Source organism: Dipodomys ordii, unplaced genomic scaffold (assembly GCF_000151885.1).
Source record: "Dipodomys ordii isolate 6190 unplaced genomic scaffold, Dord_2.0 Scaffold177, whole genome shotgun sequence".
In the NCBI taxonomy this organism is placed as follows: Eukaryota; Metazoa; Chordata; class Mammalia; order Rodentia; family Heteromyidae; genus Dipodomys; species Dipodomys ordii.
This window is the reverse complement of record NW_012267393.1, coordinates 1,323,836-1,341,393: the sequence shown is the minus strand read 5'-3', so window position 1 is coordinate 1,341,393 and position 17,558 is coordinate 1,323,836. Positions and strand designations below refer to the sequence as shown.

The window sequence follows — 17,558 nt, the reverse complement described above, 5'->3', positions numbered from 1 at the left end:
ATATCATTGTATATTCATGTATATACCCTTGTATATTTATATATTCTTGTACATCTGTATATCTTTGTACATTCTTGTATATCTGTATATCCTTGCATGCCTGTATATACTTGTATTATCTGTATATTCTTTTGTTTTTGTTTTTGTCGGTTGTGGGCCTGAACTCTGGGCCTGAGTGCTGTCCCTCAGCTTTTCAGCTCAAGGCAAGCGCTCTACCACTTGAGCCACAGAGCCACTTCTGGCTTATTCTGCTTATGTGGTGCCGAGGAATCGAACCCAGGGCCTCATGCATGCAAGGCAAGCGCTCTACCACTGAGCCACCTTCCCAGCCCTATATCTGTATAATCTGATCTATCTGTATACCCTTGTATATTCTCATGTATCTGATTGTCCTTGTAGATCTGTATTGTGCATGAAGGTGGGCCAGGGGCCCCCTGTTCACATCAAGCCAGTATCAGCATGTATGAGGGGGTATGACTGCCCCACCTCACATGCACACACCCTCTCCTCGTGTCACCTTCCTCTCCTTCAGAGGGTTCCAGACCTTGGTTCACCTGGTAAAAGGCAACATGGGTACGGGGATCCTGGGCCTGCCGCTGGCTGTGAAGAATGCAGGGATTCTGGTAAGAGGCATGGCTGACCAACCTGTAGGCAGTGGGGAAAGGCTCTGATCCTTTACAACAGACTCTAATATAACACACAGTCTAGCCAGGCGCCCGTGGCTCACACCTATAATCCTAGCTACTCAGGAGGCCGAGATCTGAGGATAGCGGTTCAAAGCCAGCCCAGGCAGAAAAGTCCCTGCGAGATTCTTATCTCTAATTAACTACTCAAAAACCAGAAGCGCGGTTCAAGTGGTAGAGCACTAGCCTTGAGCACAAAAAGGCTCGGGAACAGCACCCAGGCCCTGAGTTCAAGCCCCACCACTGACTAAAAACAAAAAAAAACAAAAACAGAAGCAGTCTTTCTGGGAGATGGCTGGTCCAGAGGTGGAGTAAATTCTTCCTGAGTTCTGACTTTGCTAGAGAAATTAGTAGTCTCGTGTGTATGTGTGTGTGTGTGTGTGTGTGTGTGTGTGTGTGTGTTTGTGTGTGTACATGCACATACATGCACGAGCCAGTACTGGGGCTTGAACTCAGGTCCTCATGGTTTCACTTGGCTTTTTCCATCCAAGTTGGTGCTCTACCACTTAAGCCATATCTCCACTTCTTTTGCTTTTTGTTTGTTTGTTTCTTTTTGCCAGTCCTGGGTCTTGAACTCAGGGCCTGGGCACTGTCCCTGAGCTTCTGTTGCTCAAGGCTAGTGCTCTACCACTTGAGTAACAGCACCACTTCCAGTTTTCTAGTGGTTTATTGGAGATAAGCGTCTCACGGACTTTCCTGCCCAGGCTGGCTTTGAACCGCAATCCTCAGATCTCAGTCTCCTGAGTAGCTAGGATGACAGCTACTGTTGCCTGGCTTCTTCTAGAGAGTCTATTTGGGGAAAAAAAATGAAATAAATAAGTCAATCAATAAAACAAAACCCCTCACGGTTGCAGCTAGCAGTAGCCAGCAAATACACTTGCTAGGAAGTGTATGGTCCTTCCTTGCCACGCTGGTCACTGCTTCACAGTCTCCTCTCTGGCTTGTCCCCTGCTTCGCCCTCCTGCAGCTGGGCCCGCTCAGTTTGCTGGTGATGGGGTTCGTGGCCTGCCACTGTATGCACATCCTGGTCACCTGTGCCCGCCATTTCTGTCACAGGTAAGGAAACCTGGCTTGCCGGAGTATGTGAGTTCTTGGGATCATCCCAGAAGTGTACTGCGGTGGGGGGAATAGGAATGTACATCCTCATTTTGTTCCAAGAAAGCTAAGAAAAAAAAGGGGGATGGGGAGAGAGATTTCAGGTGACACTAATCCCCAGGAAATCTCTGTCCTGTGGCTTACTACACCGTCTCTCAATCAGGGCATAGTACTTATTATTTTTTTTTCTGGTCCTGGGGCTTGAACTCAGGGCCTAGGCACTGTCCCTGAGCTTCTCTGTGTTCAAGGCTAGCACTCTACCACTTGAGCCACAGCACCACTTCTGGCTTTTTCTGCGTATGTGATACTAAGGAATCGAACCCAGGGCTTCATGCATGCTAGGCAAGCACTCTACCACTAAGCCACATTCCCAGCCCCCATGGTATTATCTTGTTGGCTCATCTATAAAATAGAATGGGGGAAAAAGAAATCCTTACCTTATTGTATCTCAGTTAATGTCTGGATCATCCAATGAGACCAATGCATGCGGAAGGCACCTCACCTATCCAAGGTGAACATTACTCTTTTTTTTTTTTGGTACCATTCCTGGGGCTTGAACTCAGGGCCTGGGCACTGTCCTGAGCACTCCTAATCAAGGCTGTAACACCACTTGAGCTACAGCTCCAGGTCCAGCTTTTTGGTGCTTAACTGGAAATAAAAGTCTCACGGGCTTTCCTGCCCCTGCTGGCTTTGAACTGTGCTCCTCAAACCTCAGCCCTCTGAGTAGCTAGTATGATAGGTGTAAGAGTCACTAACATCTGGCATTACTCTAGCTAGGTAGTATCTGAGTCTCTCAGCAGATAAGGAAAGCAAAACACCATGGGATTATTCCCTGGGTGGCTTTGGAACATGCAGTCAAACTGAGGCCTGTGTCTCTTAAGTTCTTTCTACTCGCTGGCTATGTGTTCTTGCTCTATATCTCCTGATTTATTATTATTATTATTATCATCATCATCATCATTTTTTTATTATGGGATCTTAACTCAACTCCTCCTTATAACTCTGTACGTGCTTTCTCCTGCAGGTTTAACAAACCCTTTATGGATTATGGTGACACTGTGATGCATGGACTAGAAGCCAGTCCCAGCGCCTGGCTCCAAAGCCACGCCCACTGGGGGAGGTACCTTGTTCTTGCTTTGTGAGATATGGGATAAGAAAACACCAGTTGTGGGTGGTGGCTATTCAGGAAGCTGAGATCTGAGGATCACAGTCGAATCCAGCCCAGGCAGGAAAGTCCAGGAGATGCCTATCTCCAGTTAATCACCGAAAAAGCCAGAAGTGGAGCTGTGGTTCAAGAGGTAGAGCATTAGCCTTTCGCAAAAAAGCTCAAGGACAGCACCCAGGCCCTGAGTTCATTCCCCAGGACTGGCACACACACACACACACACACACAATTTTATAAGCAAAGATTACAAGGCCTTTTGGCATCCTGTGAAATATATTCTGAGTTATTATCTTCAACAGATAAATACTCATAAAATAGCTCCTTAAGGCAGGCCCCAGTGGCTCATGCCTGTAATCCTAGCTCTCCAGGAGGCTGAGATTGAGAGGATCATGGTGCAGAGCCACTCTGAGAAGAAAAATCCAAGCCACTCCATCTCTACTTAACCAACCAGCCAACAAAAAGCTGAACTGGAGGCGTGGTTCGAGGGGTAGAGCACCAGCCCTGAGCAAGAAAGAAAGACAAAGCCAGTCTTGGCTTAATTCTTTCCACCAGGGTCCCACACACCTTCAACCTTTCAGCAGAAGTGGGTAACAATCCGGTCACCCCTGCCCCAGTGGGCTCTGGACAGCATCCTACTCCAATTTCCCTCCTCCCATTCCGGCCTGTTCTTTTGCATTTGCTGTGGGCTGCTTTGTCTGGTAAATGCTGGAGTTGTGCGGAGCTTGGAACACAGCCTCCTTGTCTGCCTGCCCACACTGCCCCCTTTCCGACCTCGATCCGCATTCTTCAGCCTTTATCTGTTCTTGGCAGCTCAGCCCTGCAGATCCTCATAGGGAGCCGCCATCTTGATGGCTCCAATGGGAAACCCAACACCGCACCTCAGATACTGCATCTGTCCCTCCTTCCTTCACCTCTCCCCCTGTAACCCTGATCTACCTGGGGATCTCTCATTCCAGAAGAGCCCACTTCACCTAGGCCATCTCCCTACCCTTCTCCCATCGCTGAAGGGGACGCCAAGCATGGAAAATTCTAGTTCCCCTCAGGTCTTTCCCAAGGCTTTCATGCTGGTATCCTAAAAGTCAAAGCTCAGTCTGGAGTCAGGCACCAGTGGTGCCTGTAATCCTAGCTACTCAGGAGGCTGAGATCTGAGGATCATGGTTCAAAGCCAGCCAGGGCAGAAAAGTCAGTGAGACTCTTATCTCTAATTAGCCACCAGAAAAACAGGAAGTGGTGCTGTGGCTCAAGTGGTAGAGCACTCGCCTTGGGCTGAAGAGCTGAGGGACAGTGCCCAGGCCCAGAGTTCAAGCCCCAGGACCGACAGAAGAAAAAAAAACAAAAAAACTCTGTCTGGGCTGATGCCATCTTTCAGCTCCATTAGTGCAAAAATAAATCTCCCATTTATATAATATAGATAGATAGATAGATATAGTGTGTGTGTGTGTGTGTGTGTGTGTGTGTGTGTCTGTGTGTGTCTGTGTGTGTCTGTGTGTGTGTGTACCAGTCCTGGGGTTGAACTCAGGGCCTGGGCTCAGTCCCTGAGTTTCTTTTGCTCACTCTACCACTTGAACCACAGCTCTGCTTCTACTTTTTTTTTGCTGGTTAATTGGAGAGAAGAATCTCACAGACTTTCCTGCTCAGGCTGGCTTTGAACTGTAACCTTCAGATCTCAGACTCCTGAATAGCTAGTATTACAGGCCCAAGCCACCAATACCTAGCTGGCTTGCTTTGCTTGCTTTTTTTCTTCCTCTTCCTCCTTCTCCTCCTCCTCCACCTCTTCCTCTTCTACTCCTCCTTCACTTCCTCCATCTCCTCCTTCTCCTCCTCCTTCTTGTTCTTCTCCTTCTTTCCTTTGTGACAGTCCTGGGGCACTCTCCCTTAGCTTTTTTGCTCAAGGTTAGCACTCTACCACTGGAGCCACAGCTCCAGTTTTCTGAGTAGTTTGTTGGAGATGAAGGTCTCACAGACTTTCCCCGCTTGGGCTGGCTTCAAACTGCAATCCTCAAATCTCAGCCTCCTGAGTAGCTAAGATGACAGGCCTGAGCCACAGTGCCCGGCTCCCCCTCACTTTTGATCTGGTCCCTGCCTCCCTCAAAGTGTGAGAAATGCACACAGCCTGTGATGGTGACATCAGACCAAGCAATGTGTGAAGAAGGCTACCAGCTTTCTCTAACCAAACACATGCAGAATGAATAGATCTGATTTAACTGGTAGAACCCTGCCCCATACAGACATTCACTTTATATCTGTCTCTACATCCTTAAAGAGAAAGTCATTTTGTTACATTGTATAATTGTTAACAAATGTACATATATATTTAAGGGCCGGCACGTGGAAGGGCTAGGTGCTTGTGGCTCACGCCTGTCATCCTAGCTACTCAGAAGACTGAGATCTGAGGATCAAAGTTCAAAGACAGCCTGGGCAGGAAAGTCCGTGAGACTTTTTTTTATTATTATTATTGTGAAAATACTGTACAGAGGGGTTACAATTACATGGGCAAGATAATGATTATTTCTTTGTTGCTTTGTATGTCCCTCCCCCACAGTATAACCCCTGCTTTCACTGTATTTGATGTCGGTATAATTTGTGGAGAAGGGGAAAAACAAATCGTTTAAATAGGGATACAGGTGGACCCATTGCAACAATGAGATGTACAAGTCGTTATACCGTGAGACTTTTATCTTCAATGAACCACCAGAAAACTGGAAGTAGAGCTGTGACTCAAAGTGGTAGAGCACTAGCCTTGAGCAAAAGAGCTCAGGGACAGTACCAGTCCCTTAGTTCAAGCCCTACAAACAAAAAACAAAAATATACACGTACATGTATATGTATATGTATATATTTGTATATATATATATAATTTTTTTCAAGTATAAGGTTCTGAATTTCATGCTTGTTTACCTTGCTTGCTTAGCTGGAGTTTTTTTTTTTGTTTTTGTTTTTTGCCAGTCCTGAGGCTTGAACTCAGGGCCTGGGCACTATCCCTGAGCTTCTTTTGCTCAAGGCTGGCACTCTACCACTTGAGCCACAGCACCACTTCTGGCTTTTTCTGTGTATGTGGTACTGAGGAATGGAACCCAGGGCTTCACGCATGCTAGGCAAGCACTCTGCTAGGCAAGCACTCTACCACTGAGCCACCTTCCCAGCCTGAGCTGTCATTCTTCTGCTTGAGCCCCACCTCCAGGCCCTAGCCAGCTCTGCTTCTCTTGCTGGTTATTTTAATGATGGAGTCTTACAAACGTTTCCAACCCAGGCTATCTCAGAATCGCGATCCTCTGGATGCCAGCCTCCTGAAATGTGTTATAAACATGAGTCACCAGTGCCAGGGCTTGAGCACATATGAATTTTACCCAACAATGGGCTTCATTATGACATGTCCTTTTCACCATGGCTTTTAGGACCAAATGACACTCTGATTTCTGTCCATCTTGCCAAACTGCCAGAGGAAGGGACTGTGTATTAGCAGACTGTAAGTCCTCAGAGCCTAACAAAACAAACAAACAAAACCCTGCTCTGGCCAGGCACTAGTTGCTCATGCTTGTAATCCTGGCTACTCAGGAGGCTGAGCTCTGAGGATCGCAGTTTGCAGCCAACCCCTGCAGGAAAATGCATGAGATTCATTCAGGCCCTGAGTTCAAGCCCCACAACCAACAATAACAACAACAACAACAAAATTTCTGAATGTTGGTGGGAGCTGATGAACACACACTATTCCTGTCCCTCATCAGAGAATAACAGGAAAAAACTTGTTGCTCAACAAGACATGGAAGACTCCAGAACCCAAGACAGGGGTGTTAGAAAAGCACATTTTTGTGTGGGTCTGCCTATCCTGGGGCTTGAACTCAGGGCCTGGGCTCTGTCCCTGAGGCTTTGTGTTCAAGACTAGTGCTCTACCACTGGAGGTACAGCTCCACTTCCTGCTTTGGTTCATTGGAGATAAGAGTCTCACAGACTTTCCTGCTGGGAGCTGGCTTCAAAACACGATCCTCAAATCTCAGCCTCCCGAGTAGCTAGGATGCCAAATGTGAGCTGCCAGTATGCAACTCAAAAAGCACATTGTTTTTTTAGAACTATTGTGACCTCAATTCTTACTTGAACCATTGTTGACTGTGGAGCAAGGACCCCAGATCCCAGGGTCATATTGCCAGACACCCTATACCAGGAGAACAGAGGGGGGACGTCAATCCTGAATTAGTCTTTCCTTTCCTTTCCTTTCCTTTCCTTTCCTTTCCTTTCCTTTCCTTTCCTTTCCTTTCCTTTCCTTTCCTTTCCTTTCCTTCCTTCCTTCCTTCCTTCCTTTCTTCCTTCCTTCCTTCCTTCCTTCTCTCTCCTTCTTTCTTTCTTTCTTTCTGTCAGTCATTGGGCTTGAACTCACAGCCTGGGCACTGTCCCTAAGCTCTTTTTTGCTCAAGGCTAGCACACTACCACTTTGAGCCACGGCTCCACCTCTGGTTTTCAGGTGGCTTATTGGAGATAAGAGTCTCACGGATTGTCCTGCCTGGGCTGGCTTCCAACTGTGATCCTCAGATCTCAGCCTCCTGAGTAGCTAGGATGACAGGCGTGAACTACCAGTACCTTTTATAACAAAGTTCTTTCTCCCTGCCCCTCCTCCTTTCCCTGGCTCTCTTCTAGGAACTTGGTGAGCTTCTTTCTGATTGTCACTCAGCTGGGCTTTTGCTGTGTGTACATTGTGTTTCTGGCTGACAATTTAAAGCAGGTATGACCTCCTGGAGAAGGTTGGAGGGGAAGTCAGGGAGAAGTCGGTTCCTCTCTTAGTTTCTGCCTAACTCCATGTCTCTGAGACCAAGGAAGAAAAGCCAGATATTACCCATCAGCACAGATGTGCAAGTGGCCCTGTCATGATTTTTGCCATGATAACCGTTTGCCCAGTAAGCCAGCACCAGTGGCTCACGCCTAAAATCCTAGCTACTCAGGAGGCTGAGATCGGGGAGGATTGTGGTTCAAAATCAGTCTGGGCAGAAAAAGGCTTCCATATTCCATCTCCAATTAACAAACAAGAAGCTGGACCTGGAGATGTGGTTCAATTAGTAGAGCACCGGCCATGAGCAAGAAAGGTAAAAGAGAGCTTGAAGTTGTGAGTTCAAGCCCGCATGTATGGAAAAACAAAACAAAACAAAAAACAGGTTTTCTGACATCAGTCCTCAAGTTCTTGTTTTGTTTTGTTGTTGTTTGCAAGTCCTGGGACTTGAACTCAGGGCCTGGGCACTGTCCCTAAGCTTCTTTTGCTCAAGGCTAGCACTCTACCACTTGAGCCACAGCGCCACTTCTGGCTTTTTTCTGTGTATGTGGTACTGAGGAATGGAACCCAGGGCTTCATGCATGCGAGGCAAGCTCTCTACCACTAAGCCACCTTCCCAGCCCAGTCTTCAAGTTCTTAAACACTGTGACATTTCGTTTCCAAACAAAAAAAATTGTGTGTGTGCAGTGTGTGCACACGTGCGTGCACGCTGGTCCTGGGCTTGGTGTCCCTGAGCTTTTTTGCTCAATGCTAGCACTTTACCAGTTGAACCACAGCGCCACTTGAAGCTAGAGTGGTAGTTCACTGGCGTTAATAGAATGGAAGGGTATTTAGTTTACTCGGGAAATGACAGAGAAAAATTGGGCTCTGGTGGCTCACGCCTGTCATCCTAGCTATTCAGGAGGCTGAGAGCTGAGGATCACAGTTCAAAGTCAGACCCTGTAGGAAAGTCCATGAAACTCTGATCTTCAAGGAACCATCAGAAAGCCAGAAGTGGTGCTGTGAAAACCGGAAGTGAAGCTGTGGCTCCAAACGGTAGAGAGCTAGCCTTGAGTAGAGGAGGCTCAGGGACACTGCCCAGGCTCTGACTTCAAGGCCCACGACCAACAAAAGTAGAATAAAATAAAATAAAAATGGCAGAGAGAGCTCAAAGGCAGATCTCAGATCAGGGAGCAGAGCTGGGTGAAGGGTATCATTTCTCTGGAAGGGACTTTGAGCTCCCCGAGTGCTCATACAATTTCTTTCTCCCTCGTGCCTTAATTTCCAATGCTTCTGCAGGTAGTAGAGGCCATGAACAGCACCACCAATGACTGTGGCTACAATGAGACGGTGATCCTCAGCCCCTCCATGGACTCGCGGCTCTACATGCTCTCCTTCCTGCCCTTCCTGGTGCTGCTGGTTTTCATCCGAAACCTCCGGGCCCTCACCATCTTCTCCCTGCTGGCCAACGTCAGCATGCTGGTCAGCTTGGTGATCATCACCCAGTATATTGCCCAGGTCAGTACCTACCATCAAGGCCCGGCTATAAGTCTGAATTCAGGGTCTGGGCGCTGTCCCTGCCTGAACTTTTTGAACTCAAGGTGGGTGCTCTACCATTTGAACCACAGCTCTACTTTCGGCTTCTTTTGGCTAGTTCATTGGAGATAAGAGTCTCCTGGGTTTTCCACCTCAGCCTCCTGAGTAGCTGGGATTACAGGCATGAGCCACCAGCCTGGGGCTACACCACCTCTCCTAGAGGAGCTTGAATGGGCTTCTTTTTTGTTGGTGGTGGGGCTTGAACTCTGGACCGGGGTGCTGTCCCTGAGCTCTTCAGCTCAAGGTTACTGCTCTACCACTTGAGCCACAGCGCCACTTCTGGTTTTCTGGTGGTTTATTGGAGATAAGAGTCTCAAGGACTTTCCTGTCCTGGCTGGCTTTGAACTGTGGTCCTCAGATCTCAGCTTCCTGAGTAGCTAGGATGACAGGTGTGAGCCACCGATGCCCCGCTTAAATGGGTATTTTGAGTGACTACATCATTGTGTTTCTCCTTTAGAGGATTCCAGATCCCAGACCACTGCCCCTGGCAGCCAGCTGGCAAACCTACCCTCTCTTCTTTGGAACGGCCATTTTTTCCTTCGAAAGCATCGGTGTGGTAAGGCTTGGCATGGGAAGTTGGGCTTCTCCTGCCTTGTGGGGGAAGAGAGATAAACTCTGAGCTTCTGGGGTCCCCTTAGACATGATCGTGGCCCTGTTAGAGAAGTACCGGTACTGGGGCTTGAACTCAAGAGCTTCATGTTCTTGCTTAGCATTTTTTTTGCTCAAGGCTGGTACTCTACCACTTGAGCCACACCTCCACTTGTGGTTTTTTGGTGGTTCATTGGAGATAAGAATCTCACAGACTTTCCTGCCCTGACTGGCTTGGAACTATGATCCTCAGATCTTAGCCTTCCTGAGTACTAGGATGACAGGCCTGAGCCACCGGCGCCCAGCAGAATTTCCTTTTTTAAGGCTTAGTACTATTCCAAGTCCATCTCCTTGATGGACCTCGGGTGGCCTCTCCCCATTGGTGGGGGTGAGCAGTCAAATTCTTCAGTTCTGAGGTGATATGGTGTTTCCTTTGTGTTCATGAGTGTCTCTCCTTGCTACTGGGCTCTTCCTGTAGGTTCTTCCTCTGGAAAACAAGATGGCGGATGCTCGTCGCTTCCCAGCCATCTTGTCTCTGGGACTGTCCATTGTGACCGCCCTCTACATCGGCATCGGGGCTCTGGGCTACCTACGCTTTGGAGAAGAAATCAAGGCCAGCATCACCCTTAACCTGCCCAACTGCTGGTACCCGTCTGGGCTTCCTGGGTGGCAGGGATGGTTGGGCACACCCCTGGAAACCAAGGCCTAAGACCCTCCCGAAGGCCGAAGGTGCCACTGGAACCTCAGTTCCAGATCCTTCTTCAGTGATAGCCTCCCAAGTTGAATTAGGACTTGATCATCTTTTTTTCCCTGATGCTCATCTTGGGGCTGTCCCTGAGCTTTTCCACTCAAGACTAGTACTCTACCACTTGAGCCACACCTCCTCTTCTGGCTTTTTTGCTGGTTCATTGGAGAGAAGAGTCTCAGAGACTCTCCTGTCCCGATGGGCTTTGAACTGTGATCCTCCTATCGCAGCCTCCTGAGTAGCTGGGTTTACAGGCATGAGCCACCAGCACCTAGCTTAGGACTTGAAGAAGGACATGATTTAAGAAGACAGGACATGGGGCTGGGAAAGGTGGCTCAGTGGTAGAGCGCTTGCCTTGCATGCATGAGGCCCTGGGTTCGATTCCTCAGCACCACATAAACAGAAAAAGCTGGAAGTGGCGCTGTGGCTCAAGTGGTAGAGTGCTAGCCTTGAACTGAAGAGCTGGGGGACAGCGCCCAGGCCCAGAGTTCAGGCCCCAGGACCAACAAAAAAAATGAAGAAGAAGACAGGACAAAAGTGGCAATGCTTGACCACTTAAGGGGAGAAGAGGGGGAGCACTGGATGAAGACAAGGGTCAGAGAGCCATCTGTGGGTGTCTTTCCACTTCTGGTCCCATGTACTAATGCTGGTGACTGAGTCTACCCGCCACAGCCCCTCAGTCAGGGTGATAAAGATACAACTCCAAAACACAGGCCAACATGAAGCCCATTGGAATCCGCAAACATCTGATGTCTACGCATGCCCAATTCACCCGCCAGTTAGCAGCCACAGACTTCAGACAGCACCATATTTAAATAAACAGGGGAGCTAGGCTCCAGTGGCTCATACCTGTAATCCCGGCCTCTCAGGAGGCTGGAATCTGAGGATCACAGTTCGAACCCAGTCTAGGCAGGAAAGTCCATGAGACTCTTATCTCCAGTAAATCAGTAAAAAGCCAGAAGGAGAGTTCTGGCTCAAGTGATAGAGTACTCTCTTTGAGCAAAAAAAAAGCTCAGGAATAGTGCACTGGCCCTGAGTTCAAGCCCCAGGACTGGCATATTAAAAAAACAAACAAACCTGAGAGTATTCACTTATTCATCTTATTTATTCCCATTTCACCCCAACCTCCCACAATCCCACTTATAATCACAGAACTCCCCAAAAATGTGGGATTATGAGATTTTTCTCCATTCACCAGAAGCCAATGTTGAAGCTATGTTATGCCCCAAGAACTCTGAAGGATCCAGAACATTCCTAAGGACTCATAGAGCTCACTGAGAAATCAAGTCTTTTTTTTTTCTTTTCTTTTTTTTTTTTTTTGGTTAGTCATGGGCTTGAACTCAGGGCCTGGGCGCTGTCCCTGAGCTTTGGTACTCAAGACCAGCACTCTACCACTTTGAGCCACAGCTCCACTTCCAGTTTTTAGGTGGCAAATTGGAGATAAGAGTCTCACAGGGACTTTCCTGCCTGGCCTGGCTTCCAACCGTGATCCTCAGATCTCAGCCTCCTGAGTAGCTAGGATGACAGGTGTGAGCCACTGGAGCCCGGCTAGTAGAGTCTTTTTCAATCCAGGTTTTGGAGTTAATTTATCGGCTGCATTTCCTTTGGTGTGTCCGTGGAGTGATCGGTGGGTGACAAGTTCTCTTACCCTGAACTTCTCTTTCCAAAAATCTGAAATCAAGCATCAAAGGACTTCATTTAGGGCTGGGAATGTGGCTTAGTGGTAGAGTGCTTGCCTAGCATGCACAAAGCCATAGGTTTGATTCCTCAACACCTCATACACAGAAAAGGCTAGAAATGGTGCTGTGGCTCAAGTGGTAGAGTGCTAGCCTTGAGCAAATTCAGGGACAGTGCCCAGGCCCTGAGTGTAAGCCCCAGGACTGGCAACAAACAAAAAATCATTTAGAGATGACCCTTCTAGAAGTTTCCATGAATCATCTCACGCTTCACTCTAGTAATTGTTTGCTTTGGGAGATTTCCTCTTGACCCTTAGGCGCTATGACTCTTCCTCCATCATAGCAAATGGAGAGGAACCCAAAGGCTTGTCCCACATCTGAGGGTCTGTGACCCCCGTGGGGTCAGCGATCAGAGTGGCATGGCTTGGGAAAACATCCATCTTGCAGGCTGTACCAGTGGGTGAAGCTGCTGTACAACGTGGGCATCCTGTGCACCTACGCCCTGCAGTTCTACGTCCCTGTGGAAATCATCATTCCCTTGGCCCTCTCCCGAGTGCCCGAGCGCTGGGCGCTGCCTGTGGATCTGCTGGTCCGCCTTGTTCTGGTCTGCCTGACTTGTGAGTGCAAATCCCAACCCAGAGCATAGGGACATAGCTGGGCGGTGGTGGTGGCTCACGCCTGTAATCCTAGCTACTCAGGAGGCTGAGATCTGAGGATCACGGTTGGAAGCCAGCCCAGGCAGAAAAGTCCCTGTGAGACTCTTATCTCCAATTAACCACTCATTCTCCCCACCCCGAAGAAAAAGCGGAGCTGTGGCTCAAGCAATAAGAAGCTTAGGGATAGCACTCAGATCCTGAGTTCAAGTCCCAGGACTGGTATCGAAAACAAACAACAGCAACAAAGGCAAAGGACATGTTTCAAGGAAGCTAAGTTTATTTGAAGCAAGGAAAGCTGGGAAGGAAAGGAGAGGAATCCTCCATCTGGAGAGAGGGTGAAGGAGAATCCCAGGGAGTTCTTGCCAGGAAGCAGTTATTATATTTTGGACCTTCTCCCCTCCTTCCTCTACCTGGGCTGCTTTGTGCTGATTGCTTGATGGCTTCTGCACACGCCACTCTGGCTCTTTTCATTGGTTGAACAGGCAACCAGGGCATTACATTTGAGCAGGAAGAAGCATTTCAGCAGGAGCCCAAGACAGACATTGAAAATGAAGTCCCCGGGCTGGGAAGGTGGCTTAGTGGTAGACCAGTTGCCTAGCATGCATGAAGCCCTGGGTTCAACTCCTCAGTCCTACATATACAGAAAAAGCTGGGAGTGGCGCTGTGGCTCAAGTAGTAGAGGGCTAGCTTTAAGCAAAGGAAGCTCAGGGACAGTGCCCAGGCCCTGAGTTCTCCACCCCTCCTCCCCCGCAGGCGTGCTGGCCGTGCTCATCCCCCGGCTGGACCTGGTCATCTCTCTGGTGGGCTCGGTGAGCAGCAGCGCCCTGGCCCTCATCATCCCCCCGCTGCTGGAGATCACCACGTTCTGTGCAGAGGGCCTGAGCCCCCTGCTCATCGCCAAGGACGTCCTGATCAGCAGCCTGGGCTTCGTGGGCTTCGTGGTGGGGACTTACCAGGCCCTGGATGAGCTGATTGGATCAAGAGGATCTCTCAGCTTTCCCAACTCCACTATTGTTACTCAATGAGAAGAAGCCAACCCCCAGCTCACACACATTCTTCTCTGTCATGCGCAAGATTTCGGTGTGGTTATTTTACTTGTCTGGGTCAAGTCATGTTTTCAAAACAGACAGGGGCTGGGAAGGTGGCTCCGTGGTAGAGTGCTTGCCTAGCATGCATGAGGCCCTGGGTTCGATTCCTCAGCACCAAATACACAGAAAAAAGCTGGAAATGGTGCTGTGGCTCAAGTGGTAGAGCGCTAGCCTTGAGCACAAAAGAAACTCAGGGACAGTTCAAGCCCCAGGAATGGCAAAAAAAAAAAAAAGATCATAAAAACAAATGAATGAACACGTGAGGAATTTCCTTCTACAAGATGTAAATGGTAATTTTAAAATAAAAAAAACTTTTTGGTCTCTATTCCTTTTTTCCTTCCCATCACATGCTTTCTACCCCCACTTACAGCTCTCCAAGGGAATGATTTCAATTCTACCCCATCTTTTTTTGGGGGGGTGGGGGAGTCTGGTCATGGGGCCTGAACTCTGGGCCTGGGCGCTGTCCCTCAGCTCTTCAGCTCAAAGCTAGCCCTCTACCACTTGAGCCACAGCACCACTTCCTACACACTCTTATATAAGCAAATTACATATGCTCATCTGCATACAGCTATTGATATGCCCGAGGTGGCTTTGAACCAGCAATCCTCAGATCTCAGTCTCCTGAGTAGCTAGGGTTACAGGTGTGAGCCCCTGGTGCCCAGCCTGGGAAATTTGTAATCGAACTCTCTACAGTCTCTTAGTGTGGTAAAAATGACAATTCATTGGATACATTAATTAATTGGATATATTGAGTATGCTTTCCCAAGTGTTTCTAACTCCTCAGTTGCTGGATCTCCAAAGAAATGGCATGGTGGAAGGGAGATATTTTGGATTCCAGTCCTGGCTTGGCCACTGAATTCCTGTGGTATCAAAGGCCATTATTCTGCATTCTGATGAACGTGGATGCGTGGATCTCTAAGGCCACTCCTGCCCTAGATAGTTCCTTACCAGTGTCATAGGAAACTGATTATGACCTCATTTGTCTGATAATCACAGGGGCTGCTGACTGGAAAATCAATAATTGATAGAGTCCCAGAAAAGGAGCTGTAGAAGGGCTGTGAAGGAATGTAGAAAGGATCAGAGGTTCTAAGGCATAAACTCATTTGCATACTAGCAATATTGTATTATTATTATTATTATTGCCAGTTCTGAGTTGGGCACATTTTTTTCCTATCAGTCATGGGGCCTGAACTCGGCCTGGGTGCTGTCCCTCAGCTCTTCAGATTAAGGCTAGCGCTCTACCACTTGAGTCACAGCACCACTTCCGGCTTTTTTTGCTTATGTGGTGTTGAGGAATCAAACCCAGGGCCTCATGCATGCAAGGCAAGCGCTCTACCACTGAGCCACCTTCCCAGCCCTACCCCATCCTTCATATAAAAAAAATTTAATGCCAGTCCCGGGGCTTGAACTCAAGGCCTGGGTGCTATGAGCTTTTTTACTCAAGGCTGGCACTCTGTCAATGTAGCCACAGCTCCACTTTCAGTTTTTTGCTGGTTAATTGGAGATAAGAGTCTCATGGACTTTCCTGCCCTGGCTGGCTTTGAACTATAATCTTCAGATCTGAGCCTCCTGAGTAGCCAGGATTACAATGAAAACCACCAGGGCAAAGCTAGACCCAACTTGTTTGGTCCTTGCCAAAATGAGTTTTGCCATCTAAATGGAGCTATTCCAAAAGCCACCACCAGGGGTCCCCAAGGTACATCATCAAACTGGCAGAGTTGATGCCTGCTAGCTAGGGCTGACATGCTTTGGGAGATCAAATGAACCACCTCCTTCCCCTTTTCTCGACCAGTTCAAAGACTCCTGGGGAGAGAAAACAATAAACAATGTACCACCATGCCAGGTACAACTCCAGCACTGAGACGGATCGGAAGCCAAGATGAGCAATGTTGAATTTCGACTCTCAGAAAAGACCCCTTCATGCTAAAGGGTTGGTACACTTTCCAAATCACTGTATAAAAGTTTTAGCCCAACTCAGAGAATCCTGTGAACTTTTATGCCCAGGATGACTGAAACTATTGTCCCACTATCTCTAACTCCCAAGTAGCTAGGATTATGGAATTGAATATGTGTGCCTGGCTCTGTCTCTGAAATATTGCCACAATATTCTTGATTACTCACTTTGTCCCAAGCCTACAGCAAATTGTGTGTGTGTGTGTGTGTGTGTGTGTGTGTGTGTGCGCGTGCGTGTTAGCACTGCGGTATGAACTCAGGGCTTGGGAATTATCCCTTAGCTTTGTCCATTCAGAGCTGGTGCTCTACCACTTGAGCCACACTCCACTTCCAGCTTTTTGCTAGTGAATTGGAGATAAAAGTCTCACAGACTTTCCTGACCAGATTGGCTTCAAATCATGATCCTCTGATCTCAGCCAGCCACCCTGAGTAGCCAGGATTGCAGGTGTGAGCCACTGGTACCCTGAAAGTTTCTTATAGTAAACTGGAAAAATGCCCATAAATTGCTCTTTATAACGTGAAGCGGCTATGTCTATATTTCTACCCCTGTAAATCTGTCATAATCCTGTAACACACACACACACACACACACACACACACACACAGAGGAATATGGTAGAGGGCTGAATTTGTTCAAAGTACACTGTGTGTAGGTCTGGAACTATCACAATGAAACACCATCATATGACCAATTATTGATGTCAACCTATGCATGGTGAAAGCACCTAATTCATCTCCTTGCTGTGACCCCAAGACAAAGGATCCCAGAGAGGAGGAGCTATGTTCAAATGTGAATCATACTCCTCTGCTTAAACCCGAAGGTCATGACAGTGGTTTAAAAGCTCCTACCCTCCAATGCCGTCCATCTTCTACCAGCTCTCCAATTAACCTCTCGAGTGTGGTTGAAACACATATCATTCAAACCAAGATACCTCCCATCACGAAAAGAGGCACTATTAAAATTATACCACATGCTGATGCCAATAGCTCACGCCTGTAATCCTAGCTACTCAGAAGGCTGAGATCTGAGGATCGTGGTTCAAAGCCAGCCTGGGCAGTAAAGTCCCCATAAGACTCTTATCTCCAATTAACCACTCAAACACTGGAAGTGACACTGTGGCTCAAAATGGTAGAGCACTAGCCTTGGGCCAAAGAGCTCAGGGACAGCACCCAGGCCCTGAGTTCAAGCCCCACGACCACCACCACCACCACCAACAACAACAATAACAACAAAGTAGGAAAGAAGTTTGGTCTCTAGGATTGAAGGAGGAGGAAGAAAAAGAAAAAGGAGGAAGACGCTTTGTTTGGGCTCAAGGTTTCAAAGGTTTTAGCCCGTGGTTAAAAACAACACTGGGGACCTGTGTTGAAGTTCTGGGACTTGTGTGGAGCGCTGGACACAGAGTAAAGCTGCTCACCTCCTGCCTACCAGAGAGCTGAGAGGAAGAAAGGGCGGAGCGTCAGATCTCCTTCCAAAGGCCCGCCTCCCCCCAGTGACCTCACTTCCTTCTACTTGGCCCTAGCTCTTAAAAGGTTCTCCCTGCTCTCAATCATTATATGAGCTTTGGACCAAGCCTTTCA

The 17,558-nt window shown here is 48.1% G+C and overlaps 1 protein-coding gene across 1 annotated transcript in view; it reads left to right on the top strand.

Moving 5' to 3' along the window:
* Slc36a2 (solute carrier family 36 (proton/amino acid symporter), member 2) overlaps positions 1-13,964 on the top strand; it is a 19,877-nt gene extending 5,913 nt beyond the window's left edge. The window contains exons 2-10 of the mRNA XM_013033789.1: positions 533-623; positions 1,651-1,739; positions 2,803-2,898; positions 7,573-7,657; positions 8,978-9,196; positions 9,732-9,830; positions 10,341-10,507; positions 12,731-12,900; positions 13,693-13,964. Coding sequence (XP_012889243.1) covers positions 533-623; positions 1,651-1,739; positions 2,803-2,898; positions 7,573-7,657; positions 8,978-9,196; positions 9,732-9,830; positions 10,341-10,507; positions 12,731-12,900; positions 13,693-13,964 — 1,288 coding nt within the window. The remainder of the gene's footprint in view (positions 1-532; positions 624-1,650; positions 1,740-2,802; positions 2,899-7,572; positions 7,658-8,977; positions 9,197-9,731; positions 9,831-10,340; positions 10,508-12,730; positions 12,901-13,692) is intronic.
* The last annotated feature ends 3,594 nt before the right edge of the window (positions 13,965-17,558 follow it).